At 40.7% G+C, this 23,448-nt stretch overlaps 1 protein-coding gene across 2 annotated transcripts in view; it reads left to right on the top strand.

Moving 5' to 3' along the window:
* The window catches only part of CDH13 (cadherin 13), a 432,177-nt gene that overhangs the window by 334,612 nt on the left and 74,117 nt on the right, over positions 1 to 23,448 (top strand). For both annotated transcript variants that reach the window (XM_041458638.1, XM_041458637.1), the window contains exon 8: positions 20,553 to 20,693. In XM_041458638.1, the coding sequence (XP_041314572.1) occupies positions 20,553 to 20,693 (141 nt within the window). The remainder of the gene's footprint in view (positions 1 to 20,552; positions 20,694 to 23,448) is intronic.

The raw sequence follows: 23,448 nt of genomic DNA, 5'->3' as shown, positions 1-23,448 counted from the left end.
AGAAGTCTTTAGCTGTGCTGCTTTGATTTTTCTGGAGTACATTTTTGTCCGTTTAAAAACAGTGTGTTCAATTACTTGTTGTAAAGCCTCATGACTCAAATATATTTAGAAAGACAAGGCAGAGAATAAGTTTAAAAAAAAAAAAAAGTAGAGTTTCTGTGAGTTGATGGCTACATTCTGGACAAAAAGCCAGCTGAGGAGGGGCAGTGGAGATGGAGCTGCAGCATCATTCAGGCTGCTGCTGGACTGGAGTCAGTGCAGCTGCCTCAGCACGTGGGTGAGGTGGCATTAATTAGCTGTGCTGAGTGTTGGGTGATGAGTCCAGCAGGGCCCTGGTCCTTACAGGACACATCCAACACCCCTCCCCCTGCTCCCTTTTGCACTCTGGGATCACTGGCACTGCTGGGTTTGCTGCTGCTGGATGTGCCTTGGGGTGTGCTGGTGAATCATCAGTGGATCTCAGAGCAGCAAAACACTTCTTTCCAAAATAGCAACAGCAGAGACAGGAGCAATATCCAGCCCAGGATCAATAATCAGGGTGAGGTTCTGCCCTGGAGGCTGCACGAGCCAAAGCAGTTCAGGGGCACTTTGATGTTCAGTTCTTCTGCAAAGTGTTTGTAATGTAGGTGGTGCATAAAAAATTCATCATTCTGGCTGCCTGTGCTGTGCTGTCAACCAAGATGTTTCCCCTGTGTGCAGATGTTACTGAAATTGAACTTATCCCTTTGCCCTTAATGATAAATATGGGCTCATCTGAGGAGTGCAGCTTCAGACTTGTGTTTGCAGAGTGAGGAAGGCATGGTCATATGTAATGTTAAGGAATTCCTGACAGCATAGATCATAAAATATATAATTTATTTCTCACTTAACTTAAATGAAACGACAGGCCAAATGATCTAAATGAGGCAGGCTTTATATTTATTTAGTCTTAGCTTTAACTCCTAACAAGAGCTTTATCATATTTAAACAGTCTCACATCATTAGGTTAATAATAGACTGCAGTTTGCACTGCTGATGACTGGATTTTTCATTATCCTCAGTTTTGGTCTTTCAATGGCCATTATTGTTTATTGTGCCCTTTTAAAAAGTGAATAAATTAAGAGAAACTAAATCAGAGGGATTTGTTATCAGAGGAGGCAGTGACAGATATTACTGAGCTCGGGTAGAAGGCAAGAAAATAGGAGCAGGAGATGGAAATGAGGTAGCAGGGTTTTGAAATTCAGACACACCAATCTGAAAGGAAATACCATTTTTAAAACATAAAGCCCCTAAGTCTGATATTTCCACTTTTATTTCAGCATATTTTGTGAACCTATTTAATTCTTAATGCTTGACTTTTGTACAAATGTGGGATTTTTTCCTCCCAAGAGGAAGGGAGAAAAAACTTTTTTATTGCCCAGAGAAGTTGTGGAAGTGTTCAAGGCCAGGTTCTCGGAGCAGCCTGGTCTAGTGGAAGGTTCCTTGCTCAGAGGAGCTGGAAATTGATGATCTTTAGGATCCCTTCCAACCCAACCCATTCTGTGAAATCAGGGTACCTGTCACTCATTATTCAGTGGTGGTTGACAGAGTCAAAGAGCAAGAACCTTAAAACCAGATTCAATCCAAGGCTCTGCACAAACAGCATCTGGCCTGCCACAAAAGTCAGCCCAGGCAGACTTTTCCAGCAGTTCCAGTCACAAATTGTTCATGTGTTGGGAACTGCTCATTTCTTGCCAGTGCCAAGGCATGAGATCACTGTTACTAACCCAGCCAAGCAGCCCCTCATTGCACAAGGGCTCTGACAGAGGAACAAAAAGCAAATCCAAAAAGGTGTCTGCTGCACCTCGCTGGCAGTGGCTGGCTCTGCCCAGGCGTGTGGGGTGAGCAGGGCAGTCCTGTTTGGTTTGCTGCCTGTCCTGGGACAATGCTCTCAAGTTGCAGACACACACTGAGAGATTTTGGACTTTGCCACCTGTGCATGAGCCAGTGCTCCCCTCTGGCTGCTGCCTTGGTGCAGCTCTGTGCTCCCAGGCACAAAGACCAGCAGCAGCTTCTTAGGAAAATGAATCCACAAACACCAGAGGTTTATGTCCAAAAAGGAGACAGAGGAGTCCTTTTACTTTATTTGAATAACGGGAGAGGCCATGGGCCATTCCCATGGGATATCTCAGATTTTTGGGGGCCACAGCCCCGTTTTTATCCCAATTTCCTACATTTCCCATCTCTCTTTTCCCATTGGCTGAGGTACTTGAGAAGTACAGATTTCCAAAACACCTGATCCCAAAGATTTCCCTCTAATGTATAACCCTCCCTTTTCATTTTTAATTCTTATGGAATTTAGGGGTTTTTCTTCCCCATTATTTCTTTAATTTTTCAATGTCTAATTTCATTTATCAGCAAACCTACAATTTATTTGTAAAAGCAAATATCTTTTTCCATTCATCAATCAGTGGAATCCTTCCCATTGTTTCTTTTATCTCCCAGTGCTGGTTTTATCTCCCAGCAGACCCACAGCTGGTTTGTAAAGACAAATCCCCCATTCCTCTCAAGATGCAAAGGTGGCCCTGGCTGAAGGGGTTTGCAGGTTGGTGTTTGAGCTCTGTGCTCATGCAGTAAATACATGGCATTTCTTTAAAAAGCTCTTTTCCTCTCATCCTCCTATTCCCAAACAGAAATCTGTACATGCATCAGATTGTTCCCTGCACAGGGCAGAGCAAAGGACTGAATATCTTTGCTAAATAAAAAGCTGTTTTGTATTAGGAATCAGACACTGCTCCAAGATGCACAGATTTGCAATTACAGCTTTGTCCTGGGAGTGAGGATTCTAGAATCATTTGCTGACACAAATTTGCTCTGTGACCTGGGGAAACATTTAAATACTTTGAGCTTCATTTTTCTCCTGCTGCTACATAAATTTTTCAGTGTTGTGTCTTGTACCATCTGATTTGTGTTTTCTGTTTAATCAAGTAATGTAAAATTTCAGCCTTTAAGCTGTACAGTGCAACTGAATCACTTTGCAATTGATATATCAGACACTGGCTGGAAATTTTTTTGAATTTTTAAAATTAATTTCCATCTTGTCATGACTTGCCCATTGTTTTAGAACAAATTGAAGCAGTTGGAAAATACTGGTCCAATGCTAATTTGTATTCTGGCTGTTACTTCGTGCTGGAATTAGTGACATGCAGTTGTCTTGATGCAGGTGAATCAAAGTTTGCCACGTCAAGTCCAATTCTGCTTCTGTTTAAGATGATAATAAATCACCCCTGAGCTCTGCTGTGCACGTTGGGGTCTATGCTTGGTGCTCTTACAGCTTGTTTAAATTTCTAATGAAGACACAGAATAATGTATGCTTGTGTTATGGCTTCATTATACCATGTAAAATGTCTGCAGGAAAACACATCCCTAGTCAATCATCACTTGGAGAAGTTTTCCCTTCTCCTGACTAATACTCCATCACTTTGATACCTTCCAGGCAGGTTTTGTATTCACCTCATGTCTTCAGAGTCTACAAAACAGCACAGAAAAATAAGCCAGTGCCCAATACCATTAGAGTGGATGCTGTGTGAGCCCATATGGTGTTAGTTTCTCAAAAATAAATCACACTGAGAACTGTTGGATGCATACAGGGACCTTTTCCAGCCCCTCTTGGAGGAAATGCTACACAAAAAAAATATTTTAGAAGAGCAGCAATGCATTGCTTTAGAAGAATTACATAAAACAAATGAACCTGGGATGGATTAATATTCACAGCATTAATAAAAATTAAGTTTTAATTACTGTTTAGTAAACCACATATTATAATTTAATAGCTAATTTAAAATCAAGATTGCAGCATTTAGAGCAAGTTTCTAGACCAAGAAATTATATCTTCTGCATAGTCAGTACACTTATGCTAATGCTTTAATGCATGTGTTAGATAAACCCTGCTGAAACCTCCTTTGCACTTCTGCATGCATTATATAGACCACTTTCTAATAAACAAATTTTTCAATTTTTGGAAAAGAGTCTTTATCTGCAGCTCTACAAAAACAAGTGCAAGTTCAATACCTCAACAGGCTTGAATTTCATCAGTCCTTCCACTGGGCACACCAGGGTGATCCAGGCAAAACTGTTTCTAAAGCTGCCAGTTCTTTCCCAAAGTGAAAGCAAGGTGTCTTTTTGCATGGCAAATAAAATAATATTCTCCCCAAAACAGCAAATGTATTCTCTAGAAAGTGTTTTCTATCTCTTGTGTCCTGATGTACACAAGGCCATTGGTTATTCCTACAGTCCATGGTTCCCTCTCTTCACTTACATTATAGATTTATCTACAGGTATCTGTATTTACAGATTGTAATTATTTAAATCTCTGTGTGTGCTGCTTCCTTTCAGCATTGCAAAACCCCCCAAAATAATTTCCAAGTAGGAAAATGAAAGGACACAAGTGAGACAAGCAGTTTGTTGTCGTGTCACCTTTGAACCTCAGTGTTAGGAATTTTCACCATTATAAAACTCAACAGGATTTTTCAAAGAGATCCTTTGTTGTTAAACCCCTTGCTAGGATAGATTAAAAAGAAACCGCTGGAAAAGGGAAAGAAATAAGAACAAAAAAGCAGCTTCCTCAAGATGAGAAGGTGATTTCCCAGCTGGACAGGAACAACTTTGTTTTCTGATCTTGTGTTTTTACAGGGTCATTTGAAAAGTCACTGGTTTGTTCCGTGGCATTAGAACAAAAGATGACCAGACTAAAACAAGAGAAATATTCCATATGATATCAAATCTATCTGCATTTCAGAACCTGTCAAAGTGAAAAATGAAACCACAAGCCTGGCCTTTAAAAATATTAATTCACTTTAGAGATGAAATGTAAAAGTTCTGGGAAAGAAGTCACCTTATCTTCAGGAAGAAGCAAACAAGACAAAATCCCTCTCGCTCTTCCTGGATCTCAGATGTCACTTTCATGCCACCCCGAAATCTAAGAAAGGATTTAATCATCACTTCTTGCCACCATAAATCCCTGAAGTGTTTTTTGCCCCATTATTAATGAGGCAGTTATCAAATGCACTAAGCAGGGCTTGAGGAATTCCAGTTTCAGGGAGTAATTTGCCACTTTTACTGAGTGATGTGGATTTAGTTCAGTGTTGGCCTAAAGCAGCATTTTGGGATTACAGCCACAGTTTATTGACAGCAGAAAGCACTGGTCATTAGGATGTCAAAAAAGGTAATTAGTGAATATTCAGCTAATAAATTGTCAATATCCAGAGATATCCAATGTACACTTTTCACAGGCATTCATTTAAAGCCTGTATTTAACTTCTCAGCTAAGCATAATTTAAAGCTTTTAGGGATCATTCTGCCTGTTTGGTGTTATTGATTCCACACAGCAAACTATAATCAACTGATAAATCTTTGATCTTTAGTCACAATAAAATAACATAAATTAATATTTCTGTACCATTTGAGATGACATTTTGATATTGGCTTTGTCAAAATATATTGCAGATGTTTCTCAAAAATTATCTGCCATAATCTATAATAACTGATGAAGAAATTATAGATAAATATTCACTTCAGTAGGCCTCAGCCAAAACCTTTGCTCCATTAATATCTTTTCCTGAGATTACTCTTTAGTCAGTCTGTTTTGGATTTTCTAGTTATTAAGACCTTCAAATTTGACAACAAAAATGATTCTTCTTGGAGTACTGAATACCACAATAGTTTCCTCTTTTTCTATATTTTGTAGTCATTTGGTGGCTTTGTTGTTGCTGGGTGTTGGGGTTTTTTTGTAATTTCACCTCCCATATGCCCCCAGTTCCTGTTTTTAGGCTGCCACCTGGTAACAGAAATGAACAAAAACCTGTTGGACAGGCAGAGTAAGCCCAGAGCAGAGAGCTCTTACAGAATAACCACTGCAAACCAAGAGGAATAGAGCTGTTAGTTTGTCTCTCACGTTCATAAATAAACCTGCCATTTTTTTCCTGAGGTTTAATTTTCCTTGCAGCTTGTTTTAATACTTCAGCCAAGTGGAAGTTCAATACAAGGGAGCATTATAATGAATATTTCCCATTGTTTTATTTCCAAGCACCATAACCAATGAGGCAAATAATCCATGGCCATTAAGCTTTCTACATAAAGAATTGGAAGGTACACAGAGCTTACAATAGCATGAATAACAGAGGTCTTCCCTCAGGCCTTCAGAGGTTGACACACAGAGATTATTCTCTAAGTGTGTGTGGTGATCTCTTTAATATTAGAATATTTTTATTGCCTCTTCAGGGAATAGCTCTGTGTTGCTTGGCCATTGAGAAATTTAGGGCAAGGGGCTTAAAAACTTTGATCTTATTTTTCTTATTGTTTTCCCAAGTGAGGCTCAGCTGTAAAAACTGCATCTGAACAGTTATGCCTCAAACTTTGTGTGAGCATCAGAGAGCCCTGTTGAATCAAACACAAAATAGCAATTAAATGGTAGAAACACATTTTCTGGAGGCTTAGAGGGCTTAAAGTCAATCTCAGGAAAATAAGCATGTGAATGCTGTTTCCTCAGAAGCCCTAATAAGCAAAGATACACCTAAACCAAACTAGAAATGCGAATATCTTATTAAAATTGTTAGGCAAATGCTCCAATTAGAGTCCCTCAGTGACAAGCAGTCAGCAGCTGACCTCATCCAAAACCCTGACGCCCCTGCTGCCTCCTGAGGTAATTAAACTCTTGATTTCACTGAAACACTTGGTGAAGGTGAAAATATTCAAACAAGAAAATCACTGAGACACAGAAGCCAGGCCAGCAGAAACAAGGAGGACACAGGCTGTTTTCTGTGCCTGTGATGCTGGGTTTGTGGGGAACACAAAAAACACAGGTTTGGAGCCAGCCAGGCAAAGTGGGGACTGAGAGAAGAACACGGGGGACACACGTGCATCAACCATCAAGGGAATTGTGCAGGTTGTTATAAAAACAGGAAATAAAATAAAAACAGGAAGGGAGTCTTGTTCATTTCATTCATAACTAAAAGGGAGGAGGTGCTTAGAGGTCCAGATTAGGAACAGGCACACTCTCAATCTGTAGATGTAGTGATTTGCAGCACGACCTCCAGCCATGCCATTTATCACTGCATCAATTAACCTGCCCATGGGGTGCTGCTGCATCCAGCTAATGGGTGTTTGTGGAGCACATCAGGATCTGCATGTAAGGACACATTTCATTACTTCTGGGTGTCTTGCTGCACACCAAACTGATGGCTGGCACAGCAAGAGTGACACTGCCAGGTTTAAATAGTGTGTCCTTTGATAGCTGAATCCTCACTGTCGTGCAAGGCTTGGGGAAAGATGTCCTGCTAAAAAAGGCACTTGTGGGGATGAAAACTTTTGTTTTTTTAAAGTTACTTACCCTAAACTGTTATTTCCTAAACATGTTCATTGACATGAACGCATACAACAGCTTCCAGGGGAGTTGTTGCAGTACCCTTCTCTGTAAGTGTGGATTTCTGGGAGCCTTTTCTCCCTTTTCCACCTGTAACCAAGAGATCTCATTCTATAATCAAATTGCATTTCCTGATACTTGTCTGTGTGGGGAAAGGAGTGTCTGAAAGGGCAGCATGTGAATTCCCAAGCCACTGGGTACCAACAGCACAAAGTGAGCACCTGCTCCATTTATCCTTCCAAGTGGAGATGAACCCCTCCTGGCCCAGTCCCCACTGCACATTCCAACAGGTCCTTTTGAACACAGAATTATATTCAGAGACACCTTTATTATTAGCCATTTGTTCTTGGGATTGCTAGAAAATGTTCTATGCCAGTCAAAGGTCTCATAATATTTCTTTGATCCCTGCAGGGAGAGGTTCTGATGCTGTCAGATGGTTCTGGTACTGTCAGTTGTTTTTGGGATTGCTGGAAAACGTTCCAGGAGTTCCATGCCAGTCAAAGATCCCATATATTTCCTTTGATCCCTGCAGGGAGAGGTTCTGGTGCTGTTAGGGACAAGCATGTTGACCTTTGGTAAACAGAGCATCTGTAAATAAACTTTAAGGGCAGGATGTGATGGTTTTTAATGTAGGGCTGGTTTTGGAGATGTTGTATTCTGTCCAACAGAGGGATCAATTGTCTCGTCTCAATATTGATGGAGGAATGTCTCTGCTGTATAAAATTCGGGTTAAAAGGCTTGGCTTCTGTGGAACCACGTCTCAAAAATATTGATTAAATTCAACATAATCCTTCAATCTGCCAGGAATCATCAAAAAATGCTTTGTAATTTGCCACTGTTTGGGGGCACTTTAAAAGCTGCATATTTTCCTTTCCTGGTGCTGTGACATTTTCCTTTAAACTGCTCCACTCCTAAGTGTGTTGTAAGGGAAAATTTCCATAATGGCCCAAATGAGGAAGTGTTGGTTATCTCTGTGCAGGGAGGGTTTATGGAATACTCAAGATGAGGAATGGTCTGAATGACCTCTCAAATGGGTGCTGTTTGATGCTGTTCTTCACCACCTGGAACTGGAATCACTTGGGGAAAAAAAAATGTGTCTGATAAATTCCATGGATATTATAAATCCATTTTACCTACCCTGGCCTAGAACCAAGCCAAAACCTCAGGTCCAGGGAAATCAGTGGGGTCCAAACTCATCATGTTTTGGCACTCTCTTGTAGGTCCTCCTTCACAAGAAAAAACCCACATTTTTAGGCAAAGGGTAGATCCAGAGAAAGCAAAGCTTGGGGAGAGGGAGAACACTGAAAGATAATTACCTGTGGCCAGCCTTTGAATCCCAGAGAAGAAACCTAGGGCTGATTTATTTTTATTCTGCTTTACTTTCAGTTGTGTACCACAGTCCCGCTCTAAAACATTGTCTAGCTAATAATATCAATTTTATTTCACATTTTCACCAGCAATTGCATTCCTGCTTCGATAAAAAGCATCTTACCAGGCTTAAGATGCTGAACATTTGACAAAGGCAGTAATTTTAGAAGCATCTTCTCCATTTATTTATTAAGTTGATTGCTTCACTTGTAGCCTCCCTTCCAATTTGTTGTAGGGTTAACTCAGCATTTCCTGCCTCTGGAAATCTGTTTAAATTAAAGTGACTTTTAAGATAGGCTTTTAAGAAAATTCAATTTTCCAGTTTTCTTGTGAAATTGAAATTTCTTTCTTCCTTTTCTTTCTCTCTCAATAAAGTTTATGCAAATAATATTAAAATTTATAATGAGACTAATATTTGTTAATCTCAGTTCAAACAGTGGATTTGTATTGAAACATAGTTTCAAACACTTCTGTTGAGAGTGAAAAAGTGTATTGCTTTTAATTCATTCATTACTGTGCTGCACTTGTTAAGCTTGAATTGTCATTATGATTACACACCATAATTTTTAGTATTCAATATTAATTATATTTAAATCCCATTAGATCTACGGTTGCTGGGCCTGCTCTGATTCCCATTCTGCAGAAATGTTTTGCAGCAGTTCCAGCACATGAACCTGATCCTGCTGCTCAGTGCTGCTTTCAGCAAGAGATTTCTGCATATAAATTAATTATGTTAATAAAAGTTTTTGGGCTCAGTAAAGGTTGCAGGGCATTCCAGAATGTCACACACTCTGTGGCCTGCAGAAATGTCAGGAATTAGATCTCGAGCTGCTTGAGGTCAATACCAAATATCCTGTTGGACCAACGGGTGTTGGAGGGCACCCTGAATTACAAATTTCAGGTTTTACAGTGCACATCCCAGACACAGGAAATGCCAACCTGCAAACAATGGAAAGGGTGCCTCAGCCATTTATTTGGTTTAATTGCAGATCTTTAGGAGCTGTCAGCAATACAAAATCACATTTTTCTACATGTGTCTGGGAGGGGCTGGATTTTGACCCAGGTTCTTTCATGGTTTCAAAGCTCTTGCCTTGCTTGTGGCCAAGCTGGCTTACAAAACACTCTGAGTGTGGGCAGAACTTGTCTGTGCTGCAGTTCTGCGTGTGCCACATGAGCCACACTGATGCCACACTGGGAATCCAGGGGTTGTGGATCCCTCCAGGCTCTCAGGGACTGCACAGTTCTCTCTCCAGAGCAGCCGGACGTGGGTTTGGCAGAGCTCAGGCACCCCAACTGTGCAGTGTGAGAAAATTCCACATCCCCAGGGAGCACAGCTTGGACAAGCAGCAAAATCCAAACCCTTCACCTTCAGAGCAGGGGGAGCACGACAGGGCTGAGCTCTGGGCTGAGTGTGGAAGTGCTGCTCACATCCACAGCTCTTCCTGCCTTTGAAAAGCTCTTTCAGTAACGTTGTGGATGTCTCTGCCCAGTCCTTCAAAGGGCTCAGGTATTCTTTTCTGCCACTTCTCCTCCTGCTACCAGTGCCTCCCATACCGTTCTCCCCTTTGTTGGCTTTGCTGCTTTTAGTCTACAAGAACTGCCTGGAAATTTTGGAGTTTGCACATCTCTTCCTGAGCTCTCTCCATTGTAGTTCCCTGACCTCTGCTCGCCCCCACGCCCTCCTGTACCCCACCTCCTGCATTCACCTCCCTCTGGCTCATGGTGCTACATGTTTTTCACTTAATTGCAGGTTGTCTTTTAAAAAAAAACCAGTCGATTTCTCTCAGCCATTTACTCTTATCTTCAATTCTTTCTTAATTCTGCACATTGCGAAGAATTTGTTTTTCTTTCCAGTGTGCCTTGGGAGTTCTCCTAAAGGAAAGTTGTATATAAAACTACTTTATAGAGCACCAGGCCTCCAGAAATTTCTGACATTGAGTAGCATGAGCGCAGCAGGGAAGCTGAGTTTATACTGCAGCATTATTTCTTCTTATTTGAGCAACCTGTCCTATATTTTCTGTCATGTGAATTATTTTTATTTCACAAAAGCAGCTGTACTGCAGTGCAAAATCTGCATGAGGCAGTGACAGGCTCAGTCTGAAAGTGAGAATAACCTACAAATGTTGGTTTGGTTGCAAGAAGACCAAGCCTGACTTAAGGATGATGGTGGGGAGATGTTTGCTTGGCAGATGCTCTTAGGAAATAAAAGTAGGGTTGTAAAATTCTAGCAAAAAGAGAACTTTTTAAGTGAAGCAGAAAATGCAAGACTGGCAAAAAAGGCATTTAATTTTTTTTATCATGAAAGGAAATGATAAGGAGATATGTAGGAGTAAGAAAGAAAAGAATGAAATTGACTGGAGAAATTTTAAATGTAAAATTCCATTGTTATATCTTTCATCAGAACATAAATCCTATGGAGGGGTTGATTTTTCACCCCATAGTGTGATAAGCTTTTTGGTAAAACAGAAATAGTGTAATTGAAATCCATTTTCATCATTTTCCCTTGGATGATTTAGAATTAGGCCAATTTATATTCTGCAGGTACAACCCAATGAGAGTGTAAATGCAGCCACCAGAATTGTTTTTGTCCACGAGCAAAGCTGGTATCATTTACTGATTCATTACACTCTCAGCAGGGTCCTCTCTTTCAAAAGCTACCTGGAATTATTGCTGGCAACAGAACACTAAACTCTAAAATAAGATTTGCATAAAAAACGAAAGTTCAAGGAAAAATTATAATAGTGATTAAAAGTAACATTTGATGACTGTTTTGATTAGAACACCACGTTGAAATGCGGTATTCAAACAGACACAGAGGCTTTTTCTCCCCTCCAGCTGACAATGCACCTATTTAACTAGACTATTATGTCCCTGATAATTTGCTTGAAAAAATAGACAGTGCTTCCATTAATATTTAACAATATAAACATCAAGCAAAGGCTGTACATCTGGAATCACAGACTATGCTTTTTGCATTAGGGTACTAATTTTAGAAATAACCTCTGCCTGCCGGGCCGGCTGATGTGTGTTTGTCGTAACAAGTCAGTAATTGAGTTTTCTGGGCATTTTGACCACTGATACAAATTTGCAAAGCAGATTACACAGCAGAAACACAATTTCCATCCTGACCTTTATCACATTGCTTTCTGTTGGGGGAATTGGAATGTTTAGGGAGGGAAATATAATCTAAGTGGGCCTAATTTGTGTGGATGTGATTTCTGATGTTAACCCAGTAGGCCGCATTTTGATTCATTTGATAACACACCATCTAAAAACTTGGCATTAGGCAGGTATCACAAAACTTATTATCTTTTATTGGCAAGGCAGAAAACACTGGGTTAGATGATTATAAATTGAAACTCGTGGAAAACTTTTATCTTCGGCTGCTGTGCAAAGATCCTGTCACAGCCTGGTTTGTTCTAGCAAAGAAACAGCCTTGTCCACATCCTGCGGCGTGAGCAGGGCACAGGAATGGTGCTGAGCTGTTGTGCAGGTAGAGATGCTGGCTGGGGTTAAGGATGGAGAACCTCCTTGAGGGGCCCCTGCAAGAGGTCCTTGCAGATGGTTCATCCTGGTTTGAAAAGCCAGCTGTCTGCTAAGGAAGGCAGGAGCCACCCCTGAAATGGAAAATGTGAACCACCTCCCTCCAAATTATCATAATTTTGAAATTATTCAGGCAAAGATATGGGAGTAGGAACAGCAGTTCCTTATTAGGAAAATTAAAAATACAAATTTTTATGTGATTATATCTGCAACAAGGCAGGAAGAATTACCTAATTACCTTCATCCTCCTGTTATGAGGAATTTGGGGACTTTTTTCCAGAGTGTGAGTTCTGGGACCTGTGGTTCTCATGGTTTTCATGCCATGGTGTTTTGGAAGCAGCCTCTAGCCCTGAGCTCTGGTTTGGTGTGAATGGGAACCCACCAGTTTTTCATTCACAAACTGGGCAAGTTAAAGCTTAATAAAAGAGCAAATAAACCTGGGAAGTCCATTTGAAGTCGGTGGAGCTGTGCTGATTTATTCTAGCCTGAGAATCTTTTCAGGCTTGGATGCTTTTGAGGCTGCTCCTGATTTCTCCTCGCTGAGTTCCAGCAGAACTCTGTTGCTCATCTCTGTCCTGATCCATTTTATCTGACCTTTACACCCTCCACATACTCAGGGAATTCTCTTGGCATTGGGATTTATATATAGAGAGATTTGAAAAGCTGTCTCTACTAAAAGCCATTTGAGGTTACTGTGTAGGAGAAATTTGTCTCTCCTTTCATGATTTTGGACTTAAATAGACTCATTCCTACCTATGACAGGGACTAGGAATGATTCAATAATTTGCAGCTAATAATTTATTAGAACAACTTTGCCCTCCTTTCTCCTCACAAATTGTCTGCAAACAGATTGTTCAACTCTAATATGTTAATAGCTGAAAATTATTTGACCATTTTTTTCAGCAAATACCTTTTGGCCTGTGGATTATTTGAATTGCAAATTGCAACTGTTAAAATGAAATATATAATTAACACTGCAAATAGAGATGATTGGGTATTGCAGGAAACCAGTTTTTATGGAAATACACTGATTTTTCAAAATGAATATTTGCTACAGCAACAAGTGATATGGGAAAAAAAAAAAAAAAAAAAAAAGCTTTGTTGAAGTAAATATTTGTAATACAGAAGGGAATTCTTATCTTGAGAGTTCCTGACAGCTCACTTAAGATTTTGATGGTAGAGACAACCAGATTGAAAGTCCTGTCGAAAAAGTTGAACTGCTTCTTACCTTCCCTCATGCAGCCAGGTGTCCTGATGCAAACATTTATTTATTCTGAGACACAGCTCTTTTCACATGCTCTGTCCAAATTGTTACCTTTTTGAATATAATTAGGCATAACTTTGCAAATTGTATAGTAATTGTAATTTTTTTTAGAAGTGTAATAATCAGGACAGGGGAGAATGGTGCCTCCTACTCTTGTCAGTCAGACTCTTAATGTCTCCAACCATATATTCTGATTTTAATGGAGAAACCCTTGGAATTATTTTGCTTTCTAGCATTGTTACATTGTTCACTAAGAAGCTTTGAAGAACGTTAAGCACCAAGGAATTTATGTAACCAAGTCTATCCTTGGGGTTTTTGGGGTACAGTTCATTAATGTGGATGACATACAGTGTTTTCTATCCAGCACCAAAACTTGGAGTATAAACAGTGGAAGGTTTAGAGTCTGTGAGGAGCAGGAGCAGTGCCAGGTGCCATTTAAAGCAGAATACTCAGTGCTGCATGCACAGCGAGGGTTGGAGGCGCTCCTGGGTGCAGGCTCTGTGAAAGGGGGACTCTGATGCAGTACATGGGAAGCTGTGATTCCATGGTTTCCATGGTTCCTCCCCCAAAAGAATCCTAGGCTGCAGGGAGGGCAGGGGAGATCCAGCAAGGTGAGTTGTCATGAATCCTGATCTCTGGAATTGCCATGGATGGTGAGCTCTGGAACTGATATGAAGTCTGGTCTCTGAAATTCCCATGATCTTTGAGCTCTGAGCTCTGGAGCTGACATGGATGGTGAGCTCTGGAACTGATGTGAAGTCTGGTCTCTGAAATTCCCATGATCTTTGAGCTCTGGGATTGCCAGGAATCATGAGCTCTGAATTGTCCTGAACTCTGAGGTCTGGAATTGTCCCAAATTATGAGCTCTGGAACTGCCACGGGTTCTGAGCTCTGCATTGTCCTGAACTCTGAGTTCTGGAATTGTCCTGAATTGTGAGCTCTGGAACTGTCATGCATTCCAAGCTCTGGATTGTCCTGAATTGTGAGCTCTGGAATTGCCTGAATTCTGAGCTCTGCAATTGTCACGAATGGTGAACTCTGGAATTGCCATGAATTCTGAGCTCTAGATTGTCCTGACCTCTGAGCTCTGGAATTGCCTGACCTCTGAGCCCAGAGGGGTTCTGTTCTGTCCCAGCAAGGATGGCTGTGTGTGCTCTCTACAGCCCCTGGAAGGGCACAGCCAGGCAGGGAATGTTTGCACACAGCAGGTCTGTAATTGTTTACAGAGCACCATGGAATTGTGTTTTCTCTAACCAAGCCCATTCCTGGGGAGCAGACCCTCACTCCAGCCACTTCTGCTGCTGACAGAGGGTTGGGGTGAGAGGAGAGATGTCTTTGTATTCCTGGCACCTCTGAATGTGGAATAATCAGGGTGATTAAGTGGTCTAAAATCAGCTCAAGGAGTTACATAGTAATTGATGCTTTCACACTGGAGCGAAAGATTTCTGCAGCACTGTTTAATTATGAAGAACAACTGAATTTTTTGCCTGAAAAAGAAAAGAGAAATTACACACATTGGTCCAAGAGGAAAGCTGAAACATAACTTGTGTTTTAAAAAGAAAAGTATATTTCAGTGTATTTGACAGCAAGTATTTTCCTTGGAACATTGTGATTCTCATTCTCCAAAGGTATTAAAAATTATTATAGTACTTTATACTTCTAGAACAGCTGACATAGAAAATAACCTGTTTCCCAAACCATGAGCATCTGGTGAGTAGCTGCTGCAGATCAACATCCCTCTGTTATGAAGGGAACTGGTTTTTGCCTGCCAAAAACCAGTGTAGAGGCACCAGCTTCAGTGGTGTTGTGTCTCTTATTTTTTAGAATACTGAACATTTGCTGTCTTCCCTGGGCTTACTTTTAGGAGTAGACTATCTAACAATAATTTTAGGGGAAATATCTTGGACTAAACCTGAGCTTCAGACATTGTTCTGTGCTAGAGGTTGGTGATCTCTATCTGAGGAGAAAGTCTTATGAATATCATCATCCATGCAAGGAAACTCCCTTAAATAGTGTCAATATTTCTATTTATATTAATATTAATATATATAACAGCCAAGATGCACATGCATACAGCCTTCTACAAATATTAATTCAGTATCCAAATCCTAATTTGTACATCAGTCAAAACTTATCATTTTACACAGACTGTTGAAAGTATGCCTATAAAACTCCTGTATTTTCATGTAAGATGTAACAAACTCATCCATGTACACAAGCCCTGTGCTTAGGCCGGCATTATGAAGAATTAAATGTTTAAATTAATGTGTAATTTAAAATAAATGTGTAAGTTATGAGGAATTAAAGTCTTGATCCTATATATTAAATAGTCACAGATTTCATCATGATGAATAACAAATAACTCAGGCCAGGAAACCAATTTGGTTCCAACACTTTGGAGCAACTTCTTTTCTTTTTTAATGGTTACTGCAGAAGGAGAAAATTTAGTCTTCCTTTTGCTTCCAGAAATACCCATGGACTCCACGTCTCCCACGGGTAGTAAATAGGTATTGATTTTGTTCATAACAGAAGTACATTATTACAGTGATTAAACTGTAGACCTTCCTTTATGATATGAAAAAATTGGAAATTGGTGAGCTAAAGAGGATTTATGTTACAAAAGAGTTTGGGTTTTTCTATTCATCAAACTGTGATTCAAGTTCTAAATGCAAAGCCTCTGTGTATATCGCCCTTTTTAAGCAGCAGCAACTGGCATTTAAAATAAATGCTGATATTATAATTATCAAAGCATTATGTCTGTTAGAGCTGCTAATAGTCATTTTGCTTCATTTTTTTTTAATTTTACATTTGTCAAAATCCTGACAGGCATACTCTGGGATAATGTTAGATTCAATGTTGATATTGTTACTCAACAAGAACATTGATTATGTCTTAATAGGACATATTCAGTATGTATTATATGCAATTATCATCTTAAATGAACACAAGCATTTATTTAGCGCCAACTGAAATTATTTCAATCCAAAGATTTTTTCTTTCTGGTTAGCATTATATTATAAAGTCATTAGTACCAAACACGATATTGCAGCACACTCCTGATACAGAATTATGCATGAATACACAGTTTATAAACAGAGTTATAAACAGAAGAGTCGAGGCACTGTTGCATCATTACAGAAATACAAATATCCATGGAATAGTAAGAAAATGCTATTTTGATAATTAGTATTAAAAGGATCCTTAAACACTTTTAAGCATTTTGAATGTTCTGTGTATTTTTTGCTTCACAAACAGAATTTGTTTTGACTTCAGCAACTTTCTGGGAATTTGGGGATTTCTATTCTCCCTAATTTTTTTTTTTTTTTTTTTTTTTTTTGGATGAGTACTGAAGCACTAAAGGAAGGCTTGGTGCTGGGTACTGAGCGTGCCCTGTCCAAAATATGTAATCCAAGGATGCCTTGCAGGAAGGCACGGGAGGAATATTGAACTGGGGCTTCCTGGAGAAGGTGCTTGCAGTCCTGCTGCTGGGTCCTGCTGCAGGGAATCACAGCCTCAGGGGCCCTAAATCTTCCCTGTAACCACCCAAGTGGTTCCACTGGTTCCCTCCTTACATTTTGAGTCCTACTGCACTGGTGGTGCTGCCAATTCCTGCTGAATTTCGATGCCCTACAGCCCAGCCCAAGGCTTGGACTGCTCCTGCTGCTGCTGTGAAATACCCACAGCCAGGGCTTGCTTCTCTTCACTCCCTTTTTATTGTATCTGTAATATTGAAAGATTAAAACCCAGCAGAACCCCATCATCATCTGCTTTCATTCAGCATTACCCAGAAGCTCTCCCTTCTGTGAGAGTGCCTGCCCTGCACTGTTTATTTCCCTGTGCTGTGGTCAGCTCCTGCTGCCTTTGTCAGGAAGCTGAACTCTGAGAAAGTGCCTTTGCTGGCCTCTCCCTGCTCTGTGGGGCTGAGCCAGCTGTGCCAGGCAGCAGGGCAGTGGGATTTGATGGGAATCTTAGCTCTGGTGGGGATGGCAGGCAGGGCACCTTTGCAGGACAGCTCACCTTGGCAAACCACACGAGCTGGCAGTGCCACCCCTGCCGTGGCTGAGTGACTCCAGGGAAAATTTATGGAGATAGGGAATGGTTCTCCTGCTGTAATTATGCAAACCCTCTCCACAGTGTCACACTCCACAAAGTCACAGTTGATAAATAACAAACCACACCAGCAGCGACCTGATGTTCATTTATTCCAGTAATCTGTTTTCCTTTGGAGATCCCACTTGTTGGGAGCTGGGGCTTATTTCTGTTCCTGATATCAAGTGCTGTTGACTGGATTGCTTTTGCAAGGCTGTGCTTAGGCCACTTAGGAGCAGGCCTGGCTTTAGTGGCAGGCAGGGACTCGGTGGGGTCCCAAAATGATAAAATTTTGGGAGCTGCATCCCTGCAGCTGGGCAGGAGTGGAGATGGGGAAGGAAGGATGTTGTCCCCCACTGCCTCCTGCCAGCAGCACTTTTTCCTCACAAGATAGGAGGAAAAGGAGGGAGAACACACTGGGGTCAAAGGTGTGAGCCCTGAGAAGAGGGAAGTGCTGAGGAGGTGCCATGAGACCTTCCAGAGCAGCCCTGACCCCCCAGCACACCCCTGCAGCAGCATCCCTGCTGCTGGGAGCACAGGGCTGCTGGGAGCACAGGGATCCCTGCTCTGCCTGCAGAAATCCAGGTTTTTGGTAAATCAGACTGCTCCAAACAATCCCTGCTGCTGCCTGGCTCCTCTGGGCTGGAAGCAGGAGAATTCTGCAAGGTCCTTTACAAGCGAGTGCAAAGAGAGCCTCTGATGGGAACAAGCCTCTGCTCAGGGTTTGCATCTGTTAGCAGCTGCTTCCTCTAACAAGGCAAATATTTGGTGTCAGAACGAGTTGTAGGAAGTGCTGCATAGCAGGGAAGTGTGAAGTATTCATAATTGTATGAAATACTACTCAAAATTCAATGTTTTTCACATTTTGCGTGAGCTTAAACATTGGACTCCTGTCACAGACATTTCTGCTGCAGTAGATGCAATTTCTGCCACAAATGGGCTTGCTTTCAATAGAAAATGGGATGGTTTTCAAAGGAAAAAAAGGCCAATTTGTGAGTAAAAATGGGCTTTCTGAGCAAAGAGGCTTATAAACATGAAGTGACAAATGGCTTTGCAAGTTTTCCATACGATAATAACTACTTTCTAATCAAAATAATGAAAAAGTCACACCTGGGGGAGGGGAGAGAAGCCTCATTCAGGTTTTAATGCACTTTAGAAAACAAATATATGAAAACTATAAATTTAGTTTCCCTCCATGGCGTGAGTTTGTGTTGCAGACATGTCAGTAATACTTCTTTGTGTTTGTTTTTATGATGTTATAAATCAAACTCCTGGTCTTGGTTTGCCACCTTCTGAGATGAATTTCATGGAATAATGTTGTAAGACTACAGGAAATACATTTCTTAGGATCCCCTGTGTGGCAGTGGCATCTGATTTCCTAGCAGTCCATATGTTTTTAGAACAAAATTTCTCTTCTGACTTGACTTGTTGATTTAACATGCAAATTTATTGTTTCATGATAGCTGATCTGATGAGCAACAGAGGTGACTACTTCTCTCTTGGCCTAAAAATGCTTCAAAATCTCTCTGCTGAGGAGTTGGGATCTCCTTCTCACTCATTCTCCAAAAAAAGAGATGGTGGGATGTGCCCAGGAAAACATACAATGCAAAATGCACAATTTGGGAAAAGCTTCCAAATCCCTTGTCTGCAGAGCCAAGAGGCTGAGGTTGCTTTGCTGGGCTGTGTCCAATTCCTGACAATTCTCTGGGAAACTGTTGGATAGAGGACATGGGTGAGGGATGGCAAAGCTGGGAACCCTGGGCTCTTACAGACACGGTTCCAAAAGGTTCCAAATCAGCAGCTTTGTTGCAGCTTTGCCCATGGGATGCAGGTTTATTGTCCAGGAGGGTTTGGATAAACATTCCTGGGCACAGTGAGGTTCTCACTGTGAGGTTTCAGAGCTGGCTCAACACTTGCCCATCTGTGGCTCTGTGCTGGTGCTGCCCACAGGGGCTTTGGGCAGGTGCTTCCACTCGAGGCAGCCACAGAAAACTCATTTGAATGAAGTCCTGCTGAAATCCATGTCAGAATTCCCTACCAGTGCCAGGGGAGCAGGTTCTGGTGCTCAAAACATCAGAACATCAGCTTTGACACAGCTCTTGCTGACCCCTCATCCAGCTTTCACCCCTGATGGGAGAGATGGGAATTGCAAAGGCTGCCACATTCCCATTCCAGAACTCACCACAAAAGGTTTTTTTTCCCCCCCCAGAATAAGGCTGTGCTTTATGAGAGGAAATTAAGTTGGATTTCTCTCTGGGCCTGTGCTGTCTGGTTCTACAGAGGTGGGCAGCCAGATAAGTACCATGACATGGCAATCAAATATCAGTAATATAAATCATTAATATCACTCTACACATTGGCTTTGGGCAATAACTGGAAGTCTCTGCCTGTTTTGGAAACTGCTTTTTTGTTTTTTTGCAGTGGAGCAAACTTAGATTACCAGTCTAAATGCTAATACCCAGAATGAATGGGATTTAATAAAGTGAATTTATATGTAGATTGTGACATTAGTATTTAATTATGTGCCCATCATAACACTGATGAAGCAAGCTGCTAAATATTGGTGCACTGAAGGCAGAGCTTACTCTTAAAGAGCAAGTATATTTTAATTTCTTACCTCTTTCCTAATCTTCCTAAATAACAGGATAAATTATGTACTGTTTACCAATATTCACCTTCATGCTGGATTGCAAATGAGGTTTCCAGGGTAGCATCTGAGCTCAGAGAAAGCTGTGCTTGTGTTTCAGTACAACTGTGATAACAGACCTGTTTCTCTGCTATGTTTTATTAGGCTAAATAAAATTTTGGGGGTTTTAAAATTTATTATTTTAATATTAATTAAAAATAGTATGTTATCTCTGTGGGGTTTTTTTCCCCTTAACCTTTCCTTTTCTTTTTATTTTTTTTCAGACTATGGAAAGCCCAAAGTATGAGCTGGTTATAGAAGCCAAGGACATGGGTGGGATGGATGTGGGACTGACAGGCACAGCCACTGCCACCATTCTTATCGACGACAAAAATGACCACGCACCAGAATTCACCAAGAAGGAGGTAAGAACCGGCCATCTGTTCTCTCCAAAATGGTGCAAGCAATCCTAATTAGCTCATTTCTAAAGATAAAGATGTTCTATAAGGAAAGAAGACACGTACAGAATGTTTTTAGCTCGGTCTGACAGACTTTCCTGGAGCTGCTCTTTTCTTTTTTTCACGTTAATGAAAGCGTATGCACCAGCTCCAAACCACAGTGCAACCATAAAATATAAAAATGATGTCATTTTGAGATTGGCTAGCAGGGTGCAAACCTATAAAATCAATTTGCTGGGGGTAACTTTCTCCTTTTGCTCCTCGGGGGGAAATAGCCAAACTAGCTTTAGGCTTTGGATGGCCAGGACCGAGGGTGAAAACAACATTTTCTTCCTGTCTACAGCACTTCCCCTGTGAGCCAGCCAGAGTTTGGGGTTCTGGAATTAAAGCTCCAGTCCTAAAAGCTTCAAATTTAGCCTCCAGGTGGAATTTGCAAGGAAAGGTTTTTTCCCTGTAAATTGAATTCAGCTGAAAGTTCTGATAAACCCCAAAACCAAGGCGAGGGAATTCCCTGCCTGAACCCACCAGACCTCCTGCGCTGCTCTTCCATCCCCTACATTTACTGTGAGTCTGACTTATTTTGTACCTGGAGAGAGTTTTTAAAAAATTACCTAATTGCAGCCAGGTTGGATTTTGCTATTAAAGTTTCCTGGGGCTCTGCAAACTTTTAAGGAAAAATTCCCAAAATATGAGAAGTAAACCTGAGGGATCCTGATTTTAAGATCGTTGTGGAGTAGAAAAGGGAAGCCTATTGCTGTAGAGGTTTTTTTATTTAACCTGAAGTATATTTTTACCTTTTAAAAATTTGTTTCCTGGCCTAATATTAGCAATTTGCCAATGGATTATATTGAAACAAATTGCTGCTATTTGACTTGAAGAATTATTTCTTTTATAAATGAAAAGTAGATGAATACCAGATTCAAACACGACAGAGAAGGGTTTTTTTTAAAAAAAGAAGAAAGTAGAAGCAATGACAATTGTGCCAAGGGAATATCTCAAAGTAGATGAATACCAGATTCAAACATGACAGAGAAGGGTGTTTTAAAAAAAGAAAAAAGAAGAAAGTAGAAGCAATGACAATTGTGCCAAGGGAATATCTATAACTACATCAGTAAAATGCTTTGGCAGTAGTGTTTCAGTCACCTAAAAATTGTCATGGAGAGCCTGATCCAAACCCTTCAAGTACATGGGTGACAATTAAATGAATATGATCAAACTATTAATTCCCTTAGAATTACCTTTTAGGTCAGGCTTTTAATGCTCTGAAAAGCATTTCCTGACAACCAATACTTAAAATAGCTTTGAAATGTTGTATTTTCTTTTTTAACCCTCTGGAAAATAACGATGTACAAGGACAGCTTGGTGCATTTAGAAATAAGAATTTATTGGATTAATCAATATTGATAGCAATTCTTGTCAGTCAGAGTCCTACCTATGTGAATTTCCAAAGTGGGAGAATTCTTCTCTGGAAGAAATATTTCTAGATTGAATTCTTTTGAAGAAGTCTTTCTATAATTATGGTCTTGTTTGACTTAATTTGGCAAATTGGACACAAAAATTCATCTGCCTGCTTAGCCACAAATGTATGGTTAATTTCTGTGAAATTCAGAAATGCTCATAAATTCAGTTCTGTCAGTGACAGTAAAAGTTACTTTATACCCTGGAAAGTTTGTGGGTTTTAGCATGGAAATTAAATAGGTGTGAAGAGACAGCATTATCTTGTTTTCTTTGAAAAGTCTGCTCTTAGATATTTTTCTTGGTTGGCTTTTTATTTTTTTTTTTTTTCCCATAGCAACACCTCTCTTCCTTTTGAATAGTTTGCTGTGGGTTTGAACCTTTTGCTATTTAGTGATGCTAATGACCTCAGAAATCTTCCCTCTGCCTTGCTAAGTGATATTCATATTCCATGAAGAAGGCAGGAAAAATCAGCCTTTCATGTGTAGTGCCAGCCCCCTTCAGGAGCAGATTCTCTGTTAAAATAAGAGGAGGGAGGTGTCTGTCAGCTGATTTAATGCCACTTTATTTGATTTTCTGCTGGAAGTGCTTAGTTATTGCATTTTAATACCAGTTGCATGCCACAGGCTGCAATACTATTGATTGGAATTAGAGCTGAAAGAAAAAGACAATATTTTTCAAGGTAACTTCTAAAGAAGAAAGCTCAAATTCAGTAAATCTGAAGCTTTGATTCCAGAGTGTAGCTCCTTTTATTTATTTTATTAAATAAATAAATTAAAATAGAAATAATAAATTATAATAATTTAATCTATTGAATAATAAATTAAATTATTTCTGGCCTTGGACACTTCCAGGGATGGGGCAACCACAGCTTCTCTGGGTAACCTGTTGCTTACTACCCTCACAGGGGGGAATTTCTTTCAAACATCCAATTTAAATCCCCATTTTTTCAGCTAGAGGCCGTTCCCTTCCTGATCTTGTGCAAAGTCCCTCTCCTGGAGGAGGCAGTGCTTGCCCAGTGGCTCTGCTCTCCCAGCCACCCTTCTCCCCTCCCTGCATCCCACTCCTGGGCCAGGGTGAGGCAGGAAAATTCCTCCATGGAGTGCCAGGGTGGCCCCAGGAGCAGCTGAGCATCCTGGCTGTGATCCAGCACAGAATTCCTTTACCTGCAGAGCAAGGGCTGAAGCCCTCGAGGCTTGGAGTGTGTGTCAGGTGCTTTGATGGCTCAATAAACGAGGCATTGCTTCAGCCCGGTTCATTGTTTGCT

This window comes from Pyrgilauda ruficollis, unplaced genomic scaffold (genome assembly GCF_017590135.1).
Source record: "Pyrgilauda ruficollis isolate IOZ18807 unplaced genomic scaffold, ASM1759013v1 scaffold13, whole genome shotgun sequence".
In the NCBI taxonomy this organism is placed as follows: Eukaryota; Metazoa; Chordata; class Aves; order Passeriformes; family Passeridae; genus Pyrgilauda; species Pyrgilauda ruficollis.
This window is presented reverse-complemented; position numbering and strand designations above follow the sequence as displayed.